The 19,968-nt window shown below is 41.8% G+C and overlaps 1 protein-coding gene across 3 annotated transcripts in view; it reads left to right on the forward strand.

The window, feature by feature from the left end:
• LOC124157971 (POU domain, class 2, transcription factor 2-like) overlaps positions 1–19,968 on the forward strand; it is a 201,450-nt gene that overhangs the window by 169,466 nt on the left and 12,016 nt on the right. For 2 of the 3 annotated variants that reach the window (XM_046533099.1, XM_046533100.1), the window contains exons 4-6: positions 17,353–17,594; positions 18,278–18,466; positions 19,829–19,948. In XM_046533099.1, the coding sequence (XP_046389055.1) occupies positions 17,353–17,594; positions 18,278–18,466; positions 19,829–19,948 (551 nt within the window). Of the gene's footprint in view, positions 1–11,372; positions 11,462–17,352; positions 17,595–18,277; positions 18,467–19,828; positions 19,949–19,968 lie in introns of those variants that run through there. The other variant, XM_046533101.1, reaches the window with a different exon arrangement.

The following is a 19,968-nucleotide window of genomic DNA, read 5'->3' on the forward strand; positions in this document are numbered from 1 at the left end:
CTGGCCCCACAGCAAAGGACAGGCCGCCGCCGCCACGTGCCATACAGCCACCGAATATCAAGAGTCCTTTTTTTTCTTTCGATAACTTTTACGGTTGCAAATGCATTATTAAGGGGTTTCCGCATTTGCATATGTATTTAAAAGTGATTGCTCCTAAGCTTCGTGAAGTTTTGAATGGCTAGGTTCAAAAGTTTTTTTTTTATTCGCGTTCAAAGTGGAGCTATCGGTATTCGGGGGTTTAAATTCGTGACTGTTTGCTCAAAGGAAAGTGAGATGAAAAAAAATTATTCCGTAATAAATTTCGGATTGTAATTAGAAAGCGTATAAAGAAGTAGGGTAGTTTCCTTCATCAAAGAAAACGAAAGGCATTCATGGCGATTCGTTACCCACCATTAGTGTATTCATAATATACAAATTATTTGGTTTTAGAAATACCGGTTTAGACGAATGGCAAGGGTCAATTGTATCCTCATTTGAAGAAGGCCAGATTGGCGCCCATGCGATGCCACTCCACGTGACGTCACAGGGACCTAGTTTCTACACTAGTAGATAGGAGTTTTACATCGTCTGAGATTACCAGTGCATGCATGAGGCACAGAGCTCAGAGAAACATGTATTAATAATCACCCATTAAAACTGGCTAAGGTCGGAAAGTTTTCTTCGTTTGATAAGTATTAATGATCCTTATTTTATCCAAGCGCTACCAGCCAGCAGGGTACTCTGCTACATGCTAGCATCCTGCGTCGTATGAGCGCTCAGAGCCTCGCCCCAAGGTCACCTCACTTGCGGCAGCGGGAACCAAAACGACGTCACACGGAGTTATCCCAGCATTCGCACTTAGCCGTCGCGTTTTCGCACACTTGAAAATTTTCACTTTTCATTTAATCGCGAAAAATACATATCGTCATTTAAAAATGCAAAAGCGTGAAATACGTACTCCAGGAGTAATAATCTTTCGATTTAGGCAATAAAAAATAATTGGAAACCACCCTAATGTGATTCATTTGTGGTGTTATGTCATCGCACTTTATGGATTAGTGTTGGAGCGCTTCTGTGCCTTTGACATTTCGCATCGACTTTTGACGTTCGTTCTCATTGGCTCGTATTCATTTTCTATTCGTTCTCCTCACCGCCCTGCGACCTGCACATGGTTTGCGTAAGCTCTCCGCATCGTCAATCGTGGCGTTGCCCCTGATCTCCCGCCCCAAAACGGGCCCCCTCTCCCTCTGCTTATATTCCCCACCCCACGCTGGTCTTGTGTGAACTGTGCAAGAGAGACGGAGTCACTCCTACTCCATTGGCCTTCTCAACGAGATTAATCGCTTGTTTAAAACTTATGAATCTATCTCGAGATGATTCGATTCCAAATGTCGATTATCGTATCCGCCGATTCTCGGGCACGGAATCGATCGCTTAAAGTCGATTCTCGATTTCATCGGTTCCAGGAAGTGAAATGTTTTAAAAATAGGCAACAAATAATAGACACTTTGTTACTTCCACAGTATATTAAACATTTTTGGACAGGTTACGGCTGTAACACCATTATCAAGTTCAGAAAATATTTTCTGTATTAAGTACAAGTACAGAAAATATTTTCTGTGTTTGGAAATGGTGGAAACTGGTCAAAAATTTTTAAAAATATATTGTGGAATTAAAAAAGTGTCTGTTTTTGATAATATGGAGCCCTTTCACCTCGTACAAGCTTCAAGTTTCGTTTCAATAGACAATATGCTTGGGGCATAAAGGTCGCCACAAGCCTGAGCCATTGTCCCCTGTACATTATCAATTTAGCAATTTCTGTCTGAAAAAGTTTTTATCATTTTATTAAAGCTGAGGATATTTTACAATAATGCTAATTCGGTATTTTTAATTAATATGCTTTTATGGCCACTTAATTATCTTTGTTATTTTATTCCATTTAACTCTTAAATTTTAATGACAGCAATGCTTCTAACAAATTAATATCCTACCTGTTAGCATGAATAAGAATCGATGGAATCGGAATCGATTTGAAAGAATCGATATTTGAGTCGGAGTCGACAAAAAGTGGAATAGACTCATCCCTACTTCCACCCTTAAATTTTTAAGGCATGCAGAGTTAATAATTTTCAGTAATATTAAGTATGAAAATAAACCTCAATATATTTTCAAAGGTAACGTTTTCATACTTAAGCACGTATATTTTCAAGGCGTTGAAAATACATGTGGCGCATATTGATAAAATTGTCCCCTGAATCCCGTAAAATTTTTAGATGGAAACTTTTTTAAGTTTTTATCGAGTAATAAGTGAACTAAAAAAAGGCGAGAGTCGTCTTAAGCTGAGCACTTGCTTTGCTTTTGCTCAGCAGATAACTTATACTCACAGCTCACTGAATCTGCTGCGCCTGCATTCTTCAAATTCTAGTCATTTCTTACTCCCTTTTCATTCTTCCGTGGAGCAGAACAAGATTTTCCCGTTTTTGCGTTCAGTTTCACTCGTGGTGTATGGAGTCTTTTTGGAATTTTCTATGAACATTAGCTTCGAACCATGGCTGAAAGCGAAGCTGATGAGAATGGCATGGCAGACAGTGAGTTGATGACTTCCTATCTCATCGTATTGTCAATAGACCGGTGTCTACTGGGATCCAACTGGCATGAATTTAATTAGGAGTTGTATTTAATAAAGCGCGTTATGCGCATGCTGTTCGAATGAGGAGACGATCGAAACGCAAGCATATCCATCAACCTGCAATCCACATGTCCTGCATCCTGCGGTGCTAAGTAGTCTTTTAAGGAATCGTAGCATGCTGCTCAGTCAGACGCTCTCATTATTTCCATTAGGAGGATAATAAATTGCAAAAGTTATGTCTACCGCGCGATAAGGTGTGCAAATGATTGTAATCATACCCAAGTACATACATTGGGGAGAGTTGCCTAAATCGCACCATCATCCTAGAAACCAATGTATTACATATGTATGCAGTCCAATGGCTGCATTTGGAACTTCCTGCATCACCAAGCACACCACACTTCAATTGTGGCCACCAGTGTAGTGACAAGTCAGGTGCGTAGGTATTAAGAAAAGAAGTATCTTTTCCGCTATTTTTTTCGTCTTTTCACAAGAATATTGAAAACAAATAAGTTGTATTTACATAGTTTTAGCTACATATCGTATTTTTTAAGTCTATTGTGTTTCATTTAGTTCTATTAACAGCGTGATATGATCACGTGTTTAGGCAGTGGAAATGATTTCATATAAAATGGCGGTCGCTCCCAAATCGCACTACGTCTCTCTCCCAACATCTGTGCGATGTAAGAAGTCTTAAAAAAGCTGCCTTGAAAAGGCTATTCCAAAGGCATAAATACTTCTACAGAAGACTTGTAAATGTTGTTTCAATTATTGCAGATTTTTTACCCACCAAAAAAACTACATCTATTATTAATGTGAAACGTGTGACTTATTTAACTTTTTTTGTTCCTTATGTTGCGGTAATTTCAATGCATATTTTTGCTCTATTAAGGGATCTAAAAAAATGACATTAAATAACTTGCCTCTCTGCCTCACATAGTCATTGAAACATCGTCTCCTAGTTTTTGGCCTCCATTGGTGCGATTTGAGAAACCGGCTGCCCAAATCGCACCGTTTGCAGGGGTTTGAAATTGAATGTTTATACATGCATTCAACTTGGAATTCACTGTCTCAAAATATTGTGAGAGAAGTAGACATTCCTCCTCATGTCAAGCAACATTAAAAACTTGTATTGCGTCACTTATTTTTGAGTTAATTCGTTTTTTTTCCAAAATTGGTGCGAATTAGGCAACCTTCCCCTACGTATTGCAACCCTAATATTGGAATTCTGCACCCCTCCAATGCTGCCAATCCAATTCTAGTTATTTAACCTCCCTGAAGCCCTTCTTCCCCGTATCCTTCTTGATCAGTCCTAGATACTCTTGGTCTTCCTATGGGGACTTCTTCAAAGTATTGCAATCCTAAGATTGGCGTACAGCAGCCTTTCATTTCTCCCCATCCAAAACTAGTCCTTTTACGTAGGTACCGCCCTGAGGCTCTCATTCCGCATATCCTTATTGATCTGTTCTTTATACTTGTCCCTTTGTATACCTCTGGGGACTTTTTCATAGTATCGCAATTCTGAGGTCGGTTTACTGCAACCCTCCATTCCTTCCTCTCTCTATCTCATTTTATTTCTTTTGCCTACCTGAGCCACTTTTTCCTCTTATCCTTCTTGATCTGTCCTAAGCGTTCGTCCCTTGATTTTCCTTTGGAGACTTTTCCATCAATTTTTCCTTCCATCACGTTTCCCACGTACTGCTGTGTCTCATATCGTGGCCAATTTACCGTGATTGAAATTATGCACGGGCTTAAAATGAATATACATAGTCCCTAATGTTGTATGCGCGCAATCCACTGCTGCCTGAATGTAGTGTATGGGTGGAAGGAAGGTAGAGAAATGAGAGTCGTTTTTCTGCCAATTAAGGTGGTCCTTCATAATAAAAATTTAGAGCTTTTATGAAAGCTCTAAATTTTATCATGCTCGTCCAAAATGCCATGTGATACTACGATTTTATTTAGATTCTATTTTATTAAGAGAGGACCAGACTACCTTATGATTCATGTATAAAATTTTGACGGAGAAATTACTTTTCCGTTCTTCTCTATAGTTGTATTGCTTCTTCATGTGATTAAACACTAGGCGTAAATTACCAAATGCGAAGAATAAAAAGCAAGGATTGTTGCTGTCACAGAGGATGCAGCCATTGTGATTGTGAACGTTCGGTCGGCGAGCCTTGGCTCTGGCCGATTGATTGACGCGGTGGCGAACCCGCGAAGACCCTACTCGCGAAGAAAAAACACTGGCGGAGAATCGTGTCTCCCTTTGCTGGTTCGAGCGCGTGTCGTCCGAGGTCGCCTCAATCGTCCGGTTTGCGAGGCAATGGCTTTGTTCCGCCAAAACAGCGTTATCTGCCGCCAGAGGAAGTGTTTGCTCGCCTTCAATCGCCTCGTCGCAGGTGGAGATGATTCCCTCCTCGTTGATAACACCGCCGCCCGCCCTCTCGCGTCCACGTCTCAAAGGAGCTGTGGCGTGACCACTTATATTACATTAGAGAATTCTCAAGTCCGCCACTAGAATTGTTGTCGCTTCGCGCGCAATAAATTAAGAATTCAAAATCGCCACTCGCGGCGCTACTAGTCGTCTATTCGAGACTCAAATCACCGATGGCGGCGCTGAAAGCAGTGACGTAATTTGCCAATATGTCTGACGCATAGAGGATATTGTATTGATGATAACATAGGTGCAATAGGATGAGTTGTCGAGCCACTAAGATAATTAAAGTAGAAAATATCTAAGAAGATTTTCTTGGCTTTGAGGAGGTATTTCAATTCCCACGGGCAACGACAAATAGCAGTTAAGATTAAGGAATTAATAAATTTCGGCTGAAATTATATCCTCTCCTATCTCACGGACATTACTCAAAGGGTCATAAATGAGTGACTGCGATAAAAATAACATTATTCTCAGCCGGCTAGAAAAGAAAAATTGCAATACGTCGGTTACCCCAAGTGCATTAAACAAACAAACCACCGTCCCAGTAAATGATGAATTGTAGCAAAAAATGGCGACTGAAAAGGCATTTTACATGAATATGAATGCTTAAAATATATTACTTGCGACGTTATGATGGCTTAATACCAAAAATATAATTAGAAAAATCAGGAAATTCCCAGAAATACCAATGATTTGTCAACGTGGTTTCCTTAGGTATCCTCGGAGATCTACTTCCGAATTCGGCCAATAGTTGGCGTATTGCTTGTTTGGATTCTCGATATATATCCACTTTTCACGGGGAAAAACGCGGCAGTAATAAGTAACTGAGTCAATAAATCATTTAAACCACAAATTTAACGCATGAGAGACAATTTTCAACCAAAAAGTACCACATCCATTACGTTTAATGGCGAAAGTCACACTGAACGAGATACAGCTGCCTAGTGGCGCCTCCGAATAGAATGCGCGCGAAAAGTCAACACATATAACCCTTAATGGCCGTTTTCTTGGGCCTCCTTTAATGGAGTCCCCTTTGTCGTGATTCGTGATTGATTGCTGGCGCCACCTCGGGAGGGTCCTCTCACTCACGACCTATGACTTATTAGACTCCCAAAATTACTGCTTATAATTGATATTCGCGAAAAATCAATCCCCCTAGTTTTATCCTTTGATCCTTCGCTGGTGAAATCAAAGGAAGCATTATGCGTGCATAGGAACATCAGTGACTCCTGAAAAAGTTTCTTAATATCCTTTCGTAAACTTTATAGTAATAATAAGTCATAATTTTAGGTTTAAGTGTTTATGTCACCAAAGTATTTATAACGTGAATTAATTGAGTTTTCAAAGTTATTTCAATTGCCATTGAAATGCCGAGGACGTAAAGCAGCGAACGTCGTTTCGTCTTAATCACTGAAGTCCTTTCTGTTCGGAACCTCGTCAACCGAGTCGACTCAAGGAAATGAACAAAACAATTAATTTCGCCGATCGGTTGTTCGGAAAGGAAGTGGAGTGCTTCCCTCTCCATTATTGGGGTAATTATAGCAGCGAGCCCCCATTATATCGGACGAGTCGACGACTTGTCTTTTACCCCACCCTCTTCTCATGTCTTCGAAGGCTTACACATCCATCCATATCTACGAACGTAGATAAATAATGCTATTAACGCGGAGTGCCTTCGATATAATTTGCTCTATTCAACAGGACAATCGATATGGATATGATGGCGAAATTAACCATATTCGAGAGGCATTGCTGGGGAAAGACCAAATTTTCTACCGACGGAAATGATTTTTTAAATTTTTATTTTATTTTAATGAATTCACGGTCGAAATCCCCAACTAGCAGTACAAAAAAAAGGAAATTTACACTGAATAATTGACGAATACTTATAATGTAAGTAGATCCAAAGTATACTTAACATACAAGTGTATATAAAGTTCATGCAACCAGTTATTAAAACAATATAAATGAAGAATATAGAATAAGAAATGAATGCTAAAGTGAATACTATATAAATATATTCCTCATTCTTTAGTATTCATTTATTTTCTGAAGGACTCCCTTTGAGGATCCAGCCGACAGAACAAAAATCTCCCGACTCCATGTTCAAGTCCATAATTGTGTTTCTTCTGTTTCGATTCAGTAGACCAGTCGGAATGCTGGCAAAATGCATCGGTTCGTGGATAAATGCAGTGAGAACGCCGCTGGCTGCTGATCGCAATCATGCTCACTTACCGCCTCATCTAGCGGCCGCGATTTCCTAATTCACGGAGGAAATATGTGTCGATGCGTGCCTGGCCGTGCCGCGACGCGGATTTTCGGCGCTCGTCGCGAGAGTGTCCTTCGCGCGCGAGGAATTATGGGCCGGCGTCTCGAAAGAGAGGGGCGGGGGGTAGGAAACCAGTTCCTCGTTTGATCGACTCGTCTCGGCGAGCGCGCTTTTTTCGCTTGTTCGGTGACTTCCATTCGCGGATTCCATTTATAGCGGAAAATTGAAGCGACTGCCATGCGTGAGACAAAAGACGGCGCAGGGCCGCCGCAGCGGGTATCGCATCGCATCGGAAAAGAAGAAGATGCGACGCTGTAGCCTCGAATGTATCTACTGCGGAGCACTCTGTGGCCGTCAAGTGAATTAAACAGGACAGGTTTTGGTAGGCTGTATTCAATGCGTTTTATCTTCATGAGGAAACCTTAATATTGCAATTGTGAGGGCAAGGAAGACTAGCATCCTTGTCCAAGTGTGCGCATCTACAACAGATAGTTGTCGTGCAGAAATTGCTCATCCAGTCTGGGAATAATTTAAAAAGCACGGCGTTGCATTTCGGTGTACACACAGGTGATCTGAAGGACGCGTTGTCGCATTGTACAACAAACCTAAGATGGTTGTACTGCAGACCTCCATTTCTGCCTCTCCGAAACCAATTACTTAATTCCCATCTTCGTTTCATCTTTTCTTATCAGCCCCGAGTACTTATATATCATGGACTTCCTCGGGGACTTTTCCTTAAGTTCCTTTTTTCCTCGTCGGCCTCGGTAGCGATGGGGATAACTCCCCGCCTCTAATGCCGCCTAACCATCGAAGTGTCTGGTTCGATTCCCGCCTAGGTAGGTGGTCCTTATCCAGGGCGTGGATCAATGTGATCGTCTACTGTTAGTTGTTGTTGTTACCCCCGATGTAAAGGCCTCATCGTCATTGCTTATGGAGATTATTTATGAATAAAAAAGTATTTTATTCTTTAAGGATCCACAATGTCTTACGACATATTCTATCCACCGACACCTTATCAGGGATATGGCACAATTCCCTTTCTTTTCCTATTCTTTGGTATGCCTCTTCGTTTCTCGAATATTTGATCATTAACATTCACCTTCTGCACTATGCGTCTATGTAATTTTCTACGATCTAAGGCTTCTATGTAATTTAGGTCTTGTGGTACGAATGCATATTCGAATTTAGTGTAAAATATTAGTTATTCACACCGGACAAAATATGTGTGCACACCTTCGAACATTCAGCCGACAACTGCGTTAAGTGGTCGAGTGAAACGCGACTGCGTCCGCCAGGTGGCAGCACCCGTCTTCTCCCTTCATGCCCCCCCCCCCCAACATTTTTGAAATGCCCCCACCAACAGGCAACCCGTTAAACTATTCGCTCACTCTCGACACTATTTACAGTGGACTGCGCACAAAAAATCTGCACTGGTAGTAAATGCATCTCTTGCCATTCGTGTTCCATTGTGCGGCGAGAAAGTTCATAATGGGAAACCCAATCGTGATCCAAATGACTCGAATCCACTATGACAGAATTCTTCTCTCATGCATCATGAGAAGGAAGGGTAAAGACATAAAGTGTTTGTGATGTGGATGTGGGGAGGAACGACGAAGTGCTGGACATGGTGGGTGAGGAGTGGCAGCTTCTAACTGGGCTACGGAGGAGACAGAAGGTATGGATGGAGCGAGTACTATGTGGGGAGGGGGTATAGAAATCAGGCTTATGGAGTGTAGAATGTTTGGTAAGCGAGGAAGGGGAAGAAGGAGAGTAGGTTTAATATGTGGAATGAAAAGGAGTTGGTCTTGCTGTGAAATGAAGAGGAAAGTTTTAAGGGCAGACAAGCCGGGGTAATATTCTCCACGTGAACCTATCTTATTGGTGGAAAAGTTTACTTTAAAATAATAAGTATATATGTATTTGGCAAGGGAATAAGGGCAAGGGACGACCCCAAATGAGTTTCATAGGCCAGATTACAAAGTATGTAAAAGAGAAGAAATACGTCTCTATGAAAAGACTAGCGGATAGGAGAGGGGAATGGAGAGCTGCGTCAAACCAATCTTAGGATTCAATTGATTCAATGTTTTCCCGGCGAATGACGTGGGTGAACTGTCCCGGTTAATTCTACCCTGTGGGCATCCCGAGAACAGTTTACCCACAATCTTAGGATTGTTTACTAGTGATGATGATGATGGAGACAAAAGAAGAAGCCGGACACTCCTCGCATAACTGCTGACGAAGTTATAAAGGAACCTCAAAGAGGCTATCGACTGCAGTCAGTGGCGGATCCAGAATAGGGACAAAGGGGGGGGGGGGAGCTAACTGGGAGTTAAAATTCCAGCAGTAGTGGGGTCGGAAAAAAATCACCATTCTATCTTGTGTAAATTGGATATCCAAGGGGGAGAGGGCTATTGCCCCTTTAGATATAGATACACCAAGAAAAGCAGGGAAAAGCTGGACGGTGGATGAGGAGAGGAAACTTCAAGACGAAATACGGAGGAGGCAGAAGCAAGGGCGGATCCAGGATTTTTTTCTGGGGTGGGGTGGGGGGGGTAGGGGGGTCACAAGGGTCTCACGGGCAACCAATCATCTTATACTTGAGATAAAAAAAAGATGCAACAATTACTATACCAAATATTCTCTTTATTTTAATAAAAAAAGTTATTAATGTGAAAAAATAATCCGCCTTGACCGGGATTCGAACCCGGATCCCCCGATTTCCGGTCGAAATCTTTAGCCAGTTAAGGCTACCGAGGAGTAATTTTTCCCTGTAGATGTTTTTGCACACTACAGGACAAGGTGCTGCTGGACTGCTGGTTCGAATCCCGGTCAAGGCAGATGATTTTTTTCTCTATGGATCTTTCTCACGATTGTGCATTGCGGGTGACTCCCGTATAAGGTATCACAGCGACTAGTCCCGGTATACATACTTTAAAAAAACTATTAGTATGAAATTAAATTATTGAGGCACCGTAAAGCACAAAACAAAAACTAATTCAATGATAAGCATATTAAAAATTTTGTCAATTTTTTAAGCGTCAGGGTGAGGGGGCACGTGTCCCCGCAAAACTAACCCTAATAGGAAACTACCCTTTCCCACAACAGGGTGGTTTCCTATTATTTTTTTATTGCCTAAATCGAAAGATTATTACTCCTGGAGTACGCATTTCACGCTCTTACTTAGATTTTTGAATGACGATATCTATTTTTCGCGATTAAATGAAAATTGAAAATTTTCAAGCGCGCGAAAACGCGACGGCTAAGTAGGAGTGATTGGAAAAGTCCGTGTGACATATTCCTGGTTCCAGCTGTCGTCGTGTGAGGTGGCCTTGGGGCGATGCTTTGAGCGCTGATACGACGTAGGCTGCTGGCAGGTACCTGAGTACCCTGATAGCAGATAGCGCTTGGCTTAAATATGGATTATTACTACCTTATCAAACGAAGGAAACTTTCCGACCTTACTCAGTTTTAATGTGTGATTATTAAGAGATGTTTCCCTGAGCTCTGTGCCTCATGCATGCTTTAGTAATCTCAGACAATGTAAAACTCCTATCCTCTCGTATAGAAACTAGGTCCCTGTGACGTCACGTGGAGTGGAATCGCATGGGCGCCAATCTGGCCTTTTTCAAATGAGGTTAAAATTGACCATTGCCATTCGTAGGAACTGGGATTTCTAAAACCAAATAATGTTTATATTATTAATACACTAATGGTGGGTAAGGAATCGCAATCAATGCCTTTCGTTTTCTTTAATGAAGGAAACTACCCTATAGATCCGCCTCTGACTGTAGTGCTTGCGACCCGCCAGAACGGCAAAAGAAACGGCAGAGAGATTAGTGCTTCACGCGGGTTGATTCGCTTCGTGCGACGCACTAGCTGCTTATTTCGACACCACGTGTGGCTCCAATCCGCGACGGAGATAAGTGCGCTCTACAGCACTAATTCTCGCTAGATAGGTGCGCCACTCGATCGCCTGCGCTATTTTTTCTCCCGGCTAGTTTTTCCGAAAGAGTTATAAGATGCGGACGAAGGGAGATAAGGGCTTTTCCGAGATACCGCAAACCAAGATAGTGGAGCTGGAGCGGGATCGTCTCTAGGAAACCTATTGGCTCGGAGTGGATGACCGCGGATACTATTATTCACCACGGTAATTAACATCAATGTTTGTCATGTTTCTCAATTGTTCGTGAAATACCTGGATGGCATTCCCTGGCGGAGGGAAACGTGTGTAAGGGTTTGCTGGTTTCGTGTGCACGGCATCTATCATCGGCCAGATGTAATTGTGCTATTCAAGAACGAAATTGATCTGTATCGTGAAGAAGTCCAGCTTTTTTTTACTTTTGTCGCGGCAAACCTGAGGCGCCCAATATGTAATATAAGTGAGTAATGATCACGAATCCGACAGCAGACATACCCCTCGCCTGATTACGAACGGTCGTGTACCTGCAGCGGTGAGCAGTAGGACTGTGAGTTTCAGGAAATCCTGAACCGGTTCACGATTCTAGGAAAAAAATTGTACATTCTTTACAATGTCCCCTAGCTGTTGTCGGTAAGGCGATCAAATGTTGTGATTGGTTGAAAGGAGGTTGGCGTCTATTGGCTGTTGCCAGTCGTGTCAATACCGCGGTGACAAAACTCTCGAAATAGCTTCAGGTGGGGATGGGGATTAAATTATTCCATTTGGAATGTGGAATCGAGATAACCAGAAGATGACCCTCTTGAAGAGGGTCATCACGTATTTTAAGTTCCTCTAGTTAGTGGATAAACGAGGGCCAGGACCTCTACATCCAGATGGATTCTGTAGCACGCATGAAAGGGATGTCACGCAAATAATTCCTATAGCATAAAAGACTTTAAGACTTCGGCAATAAAAAATTTTCCTATTAGTTCATTTTTTGTTTAAAAACTCTCAATGAACTTTACAGTAATTGCTTCTCTCATAATGAGGATAAATAAGGCCTTGATGCTTATAACAGAGGTCTTAAATGCATTTTATGTTCGCTGGTAGCATTTATTTTTAGATTATACCGTTTGCGATTAGGCGATATTTCACTTTTTCGGATATTATTATGGCGTTAGGCGCTGAGTTTTTTTTTGTGTATGGTAACCGCGCCCTTTTATTTGCAGCCATAACCTGATGTCACGTGGTCCGACAGCAATTTCGAGGAAAATGTTGATACAAATTTTTGATCAGCCGTGTTAGTGGTAGCCGTGGGGAGACGAGGGATTCATTCCTTTATTCATGTCCAGTGCCGCTTTTTTTATTTTTTTTTTCCTCTCGTTGAGCGCCCCCTACGGCGAGTGCCACCCCTGCTGCTACTCCACCCGCTGATCAATAATGCATCGGTAATCATCACCCCCCGCCCCTTCTCTTGACCCCTTCTCTCTCTTGCAATAGCACATCCACTGCGCAAAGCGATGCAGGCCGAGAAAATTATCATCATTATTATTGAAGTATTCTGGGTGTAAGGTTGGTGTGGTGGCTAGACTGTTAGGTTCACATCCCGAGGGTCGAGGTTCTATTCCCGGCGGTAGCAGAGATTTTTTCAGAGGCTGTCCGATCCCTGCTTTAGGTCTTTGTGGTGGGCGTTTCATTTTCAGCTCTCCGTCCGTCGGATGGGACGTTAAGCTGCGGTCCCCTTGGCGCCTTTCGTTAAGAGCAGGCTAATGACGACGCCGGGTTTCTCTCCACCCTTCTTTCCATAACCTTCCCTCATGGCGTGAATCAGTGGCGCAGCGAGGGGGGGGGGGTTTAGGGGGATAAAACCCCCCCAGAGCTCGGAGCAATTTTTAAGTTTAATCCATTTTACTTAATTGGATTGATATTACTTATAGAATAGTTTAATAATTAATAAAATATCCCTCAGAAAGCCGTAAAACTCACCATTTTGAACAATTTATCTTAAAATTCCGTAATTTATTAATCTCGCACATACCGCTTATCCTGGTGGGTATTCTATACCCCCACACACCCAGGTATTATTAAAAACTAAGTTGCCCCTAAACCCCCCCCAGCCTTAATTCCTAGCTGCGCCCCTGACGTGAATCATCTATGCAGTCGGTCGCCTCCTCCAAATATCATACCATACTATGAAGTATTCTATTGGTCAAGATAGGGTCATTTGCTTGTGGATTTTTTAGCGTGTTAGTTAGCCTGTCTCCCAAACAGGGCCTCATCCTTTATTTCGTGATAAGGCCCGTACATTCTACCTGTAAATCTTATTCGCTTCCTTCCCTCCCTCTCTTCCCTCCCTCTCTTCCCTCCAACACTTAACTTTAACATCCCCTAATTACTCAGCACTCCTTCCCTTCAAACCTTCTTCCCATCGGCGTATTTAGGTCGGGGAGCACAGGGACTAGTGACGCTTCAAAAATAGACAAAATTTTTTTAATATGGTTATCATTGAGTTAGTTTTGTTTTTAGAGCTTCAAGGAGCCTCGATATTTTAATTTCTTATTAATAACACTTAAAAATAGTGGACAGCCTTGCCTCACTCCACGGCCGATGTCTGCCCACCCAGATTCTTCGTCCACTACCCTCACTTGGTCAGTCTGGACCCCACACAGATTACAAATGAGTCCCTCTAATCTTCGCTTATTTTTTTAAGTATGCCCATCAACTTGTCCGAGTTAACTCCATCAAATGCCTTCTTAAAATACGAAGCAAACGTACACGTCCTGCTTATATTTTAGGTTCCTATCCACAAGGGTCCTATTACCGATATCTTACCGTGTCTTGACTTTCCTTCAATGAAGCCGAACTGATTGTCGCCCAAATAATCGTGGCGACAGGTAGCAGTGGCGCAGCGAGGGGGGAGGGTTTAGGGGGATAAAAACCCCCCAGAGCTCAGAGAAATTTTTAAGTTAAATCCATTTTACTCGATGGGATTGATATTACTTATAGAATAGCGTAAGGATCAATAAAATATCCCTCAGAAAACTGTAAATCTCACCATTTTGAATCAATTATCATAAAATTCCGCAATATATTAATATCTTACCTCCCGTTTGTCCTGGTGGGTATTCCATACCCCCACACATACTTGTATTAGTTACACCTAAACCCCCCCCCCAGCCTTAATTCCAAGCTGCGCCCCTGACAGGTAGAACCCATAAATCAGTAGCTAGAGACAGAAAAATTGTGAAGGAGTGGTGGTTGTTTGAAGATCATCTACAGCAAATGTTGATGATGAAAATTGGACATTTTGGGTTTCGCTCAAAATGGCGACTCGTGGTCTGAGGCGCGAAGGAGCGGTTCGGATTCTCCACTGACTCCATTCGCAGGCGTTGACATTTCCGTTTCCGACTCTTGCTTCCGTCGAGCCGGATATTCCGTAATGAATGCCTTTACGATTCCCATACCAAGCAGCAGGCGATATTTATTCCACTGTTGGACATCGCAGCAACGTTGTTCGGTGGGTCCTTTGGACATTTAATAGTTATCCACACAGTATTAAGTGGATTTACATGGATATTGCACAGATATCACGTGTTAACGCTGACTGTGTTGTCTGAATGATGTTTGATTGTTGATTGTTGCATGGCAGTGGCGTAGCGAGGGGAGAGGTCCGGGGGGTCTGGACCCTCCTCCCCCCCCCCAAATTTTAAAAACACAATGACTTTGCTTTATCACAAAAGAAAACAAAATATTGAAAAATCATGAATTCGTGAAAGGTTTCTGTGAAAAATTTAGTTTTTTCGATTATGAAAACTGTTAAAATTAGTTAAAAACCCTCTGCTTAGTACCCAAAGTTTCCTAAAGTTTTCTTTCGGTCCCCCAAGGTTTTGGACCCCCCCGAACGAAATTCCTGGCTAGGCCACTGCTCTGCTTGGTCCATTCATGTGCTTTTCTGTTCGAACATTCCACAACAACGGGAGCGAAACCGCTACTTAGCATACACTCAGACTCCTTTAGTTAATGAAAAAGTTGAGCAGGCACTACGCAGTATATTTTGAACCGTCAAGTGACACACTATTGGCCACCTATAGATCTAGTATGTGAGCACCCACCAATCAGCGACGAGTGTTCAGGCAATTAGCGGCCGAAAAGACCGCTCCGAGAATTTTCCGAACGATCGCACGAAGTTTCTACTTTTTTATCAGTCGTATTTAGCGGGAAATGCTACAACTGTTGTGGCAGCGCTCTGAGCGCTCACTCCCAATTGAATGCGCACATTATCAAAGGTATTGCGGTTTTCAGCCATTTATTTATCTCTTTATAACATCTATTGCCCTCATGTGAAATCTATAATATTGGCGTCGAGTTCTTCTCTCACCTGGATCTGTCTGAGTGTGTCTGTGATCAATTGCAACTTCATACTGCAAGCAGTATGGATCCCATACTGCTTGAAATATGAAGCTACTATTGAGGGTGTTTAGAATTAATTTGTAAGAACAGTTGGTTTTATTTTTTTGCATTGGAAAAAAGAGAGGATCAGTAGCAGAATTGTTTCATTTACTTAATCTTAATTCATTATATAACAGGAGAAAACGACTAGGTTTATTGTTCTTGTTTGCCTTGTTTAATAACCTAGTTCAATATTCAGATTTATTAAATTTAACTTATTTAAAAGTTCCCTCATTGCACTCAAGATCTCAGAATCTATTTTTTTTCTCCCCTCGCAGTAGTTGAATTGAATTCATTATTTGCCGCAGTAATTGAATTTATTATTTGCCATTCTACAGGATAGTTAGAGATTTTAATAATGCATGCTGATATCATTCAAGTGCCTAAACTATCTTTTAAAAATTTCTTTGTGAACCGTTTGTTGTGCCCAACCTGTATTGCTCCGTTTTATATCTTTAATAGTACATAATTTCAGTGTACATTACCAATAAGTGTTAAATACTTCAATTTTAATTATTTTTTTTTAATTTTTTTTTTCCTCTCATACATTTTTTTCTATATCAAATTCTCCATATATGTTTCAAATATATATTCCTATTTGAATCATGCTTCTTAATCCATTATTACCCAATGTTGCTTCTAACATTAGTGACATCAAAAATGTACCTACTTATTTTCAGCTCCATTGAGGAAAATTTTGAACTACGTGTTCTTTTGTGCTGTAAAGTTTATTGACGAAATATGTAGCTGCCACAACAATTATGATTGAGTAGAAAATTTTCATATTTTCAAATGAGAAGGCTTCAAATTTAGCATCTTCCAGATGCAGCTCTGAATTAGAAAGTGTTAATATGTATCTTTGCTCTGTTAATGATGTACCTATTTATAAGTCAATTGTTGTGCATTGTGATAATTGTACAATATAATACAATTGTAATACTGTAAAATGGCTTCGGCCCGTGGAATGGATATATTATAATTATTGAAATCAGTGGCGTAGCGAGGGGGGTATAAGGGTTCCGGAACCCCCCGAAATATAATAAGTCAGTTACTTTGCTTCATAAAAGGAAACAAAATCTTGAAAAATGATGAATTTCTAAAAGATTTATTTGGCAAATAAAGTTTTTTCGATTATTTTGGTAATATTAGTTCAAAACCCTCAACTCAGCTATCGGTTTTTCCAAACCCAAAACCCAACTACGGCTGACTAAGAAATTTTTAGAAGATATTTAAGGCACTTGAAGAATATCAGTAACCGTACGCACATTACGTATTAAAATCTCTAAATATCCTGCAGACAGTGGCGCCGACTCCATGGGGCTTGAGGGGGCCCGAGCCCCCTCAAACATTCGTTATGGGTGTGAGGAAAAAATGTGTCAGGCTTGTCGATTTTCCCCGGAGTGTCCAGATATCGAGATTCGAGTTATCAGGGTTCTAATTTTGATCATATGTCTCTTCTAAAATGCTTAAAAAAACTTAAAACTTACTACTTACAAAATGTCACGGGGCAAGATACCCGGTTTGGGCCCCCCCCCAATGTTTTTTGTAAGTCGGTACCGCTGCGGTAAATAATAAATTCGTTTGCAACTACTGTTCGGGAGAAAAATATAGATACGAAACTCTACTATGGCTACTACGCCTCTGTATGAAATCCTTGCCTTTACATTCTCTCGTTCTCGTTGCGATTGCAGAGCCCATGAACGGCGGTGGAGAGATCGCGGATGACGAGGGCGCGGCGCGTGTCGGGTGCGGCAGCCCGAGCCAGGGGAGCGGCAGCAGCAGGAGCAGCGCGCGGAGCGGCTCCCCGTCGTCGTCGAGTCGCGCCTCGGACCCGCACCCCGCACCCGACGACCATCACCACGGCGACGAGGAAGATGAGTCATCGTGCGACTCAGGAGACGAGCGCGCCGCCGGTGGAGGAGCCCTGAACCTGGTGAGTACCCGCCCGAAACACTTGAAAGGCCTGTTCACGTGCTACTTGCACAGTATGGCGTGTGTGCGAAGGCGCTGTCAAAATTGTGTCGTGTAAAGCGATCAATTGCTAGAACTAATGCGAGAATGCATGGACGTGATATGGCAAAATAGCTCCTGACATTGGTGGATTTGGGGGGGACTTCCCCCCAAATCCGCCTATGTCCGCCTTCCCTTCTGCCACTTTCTGTAAGTGAATCTAGAATGAATGTAAAATCTAGAAAGTTCTTTCAAATTAATTGCCATGGGAAAAATTTTCCTGGACCGGGAATCAAACCATGGACCTTTTATTTTTAGACCCTGGATAGCATAGTGGTCTGTGCAGTGACCCAAAAAGCTTAATCCTGTTGTTTCATATTCTGTCCAGGTAAATTTTTGCCCATGACAATTAGTGTGAATTTCACTACCGTCCACTTCACAGGTTTGAAATAAAACCAGATAGGAAGCTCTTGATACGTAAATTTAATGGTTTCTGGAATAATTCAGTGGAGTTTCTCTATCATGAAGACAGAGAAAATTTAACACTGTGATTCAGCATAAAAATATTTTTTGTGCATCCCGGGTTTCTCTAGGACGTACATGGTATCTTCAGGCTCTTCACCAGACTATCCTCTCAATTCTCTCAATTTTCCCTAATGATTACAGGTGTCGCAGAGGCACAACGGTTCAGCCTGCTCTCCCCAAGGAAGCAGCTCTCCCACGCCCAATGGCCAGCTCAACAGCAGCGGTAGCACGACCAGCAGCGGTGGGCGTGGTGACACGGGTAGTGGAAGTGCGGCAAGCGTGCAGGCAGCGCTAGCAGCCATTCAGGCGGGCCACGTCTCCCTCAACCAGGTGAGAACATACTCAGTTGAGGGCAGCCTCATAATTCTTCCTTCCCATACATATGAGCAGCCAGGAAATGCCTGAACATGTGAAGACAATTTACGATGCACAATCCAAGTATTAGAGCAAGTATCCATGGACTTGTCATGTGATTCAGACCTAAAGTACTGGAAACCTTGTGATATTGTTACCATCTTATCTAGTATTCTTTTTCTTGTCATTTGTGTTATCCTAGTTTCATTCTTATTCCCAGTAGGACCTATTAGCCATTGAACAATATAGTGTGGCTCTTTCTGATATTTGTGTTGTGATTATTAGATTTTTACACCATGGAAAAATCACAAAGTTTTTAAAGACTAACTGAATGTTTTTTTTTCATTTTTGTGTAACCCTGTTTCCTTTTCATTCCACAAAAAGCAAAGCGCTGAGATTGCATGACAACGGACCCATTCAATCTTTGAGCATGTCCTCGATTCAGGCGACGATGGTTGCTAAGAGTGCAGGTTTTGTATTGGAAATCCTGCACTCTCATGTCCGTGCAATCGTGTGATTCAAGGGAAACAAAACTGTGAAAGCTCCAGGTGGACCCAATTAAAGAGGCATTTTTTTTATATTGGGGGCTCCCTCCTTTTCCCCTCTGAAGAATGTCGCAATGATTTTAGGAAGGGGGACGTGGGGCAAAATGTCCTCCTGCTAATTGACTTGTGGGGCTAACCAATGAATTGGTGCAAAGGTGACAGAACAAAGGATTCGGCTAATGGTAACTGAATATAATCATGTTCAAATAATTATTATTTTACATGCCTTAAATAAGAATGACATCTTTTACCTCCATTCAGTACTTATCTAAGTTCAATAGTTTTGTGGGTAAGTATATAATAAATATATCTTGCCTGGTACAAATATTATATTTTACCAAGAGGATGGAAAATCAATGGGTAAGGTTCAATTTTATTAGAGCTCTGCATATTTGTGTTTTATAATGGATAGCCACACCTCCATGTTTCCTTAATCTTATTTTTGATAAAACTTATAGCTGCTAGCAATACCTACATTCAATTATAAAACTGGTTAATCATTTGAATATCTTGAAGTGGCCAGTTACACTGTCTAAATTAATGGAAGCATGGAATTAGTGAATGAAGCACAGTATTAGCTGTGGAAAAAAACACATTATGCAGGAATATTTCACCTAACTCAGAGTTTGTCTTCTAAGGGTTTCCTGATAAATTGCTGGTGTCATAGTGAATTCAAAAACATATTTCCTGAGAGTCTGCGTGCATACGTAAAATAGTTGATATGAAACATTTTGAAAACTTATGAAAATTACCTATCAGCATAAATGCAAGATGCTTTGCTTCCTCATTGCAGTTGATGAGCCTGGGAGCCCAAGGTCAACAGATTCTGCTCCAGAACCACTTGGCTGCGGCTGCAGCCGCAGGACAAATCCCAGTGCACAATCTCTCTGGTCTCAGTCCCCAGGACATCCAGGTGAGTAGTATCTTTGAAAG

Source organism: Ischnura elegans, chromosome 4 (genome assembly GCF_921293095.1).
Source record: "Ischnura elegans chromosome 4, ioIscEleg1.1, whole genome shotgun sequence".
Taxonomy (NCBI): domain Eukaryota; kingdom Metazoa; phylum Arthropoda; class Insecta; order Odonata; family Coenagrionidae; genus Ischnura; species Ischnura elegans.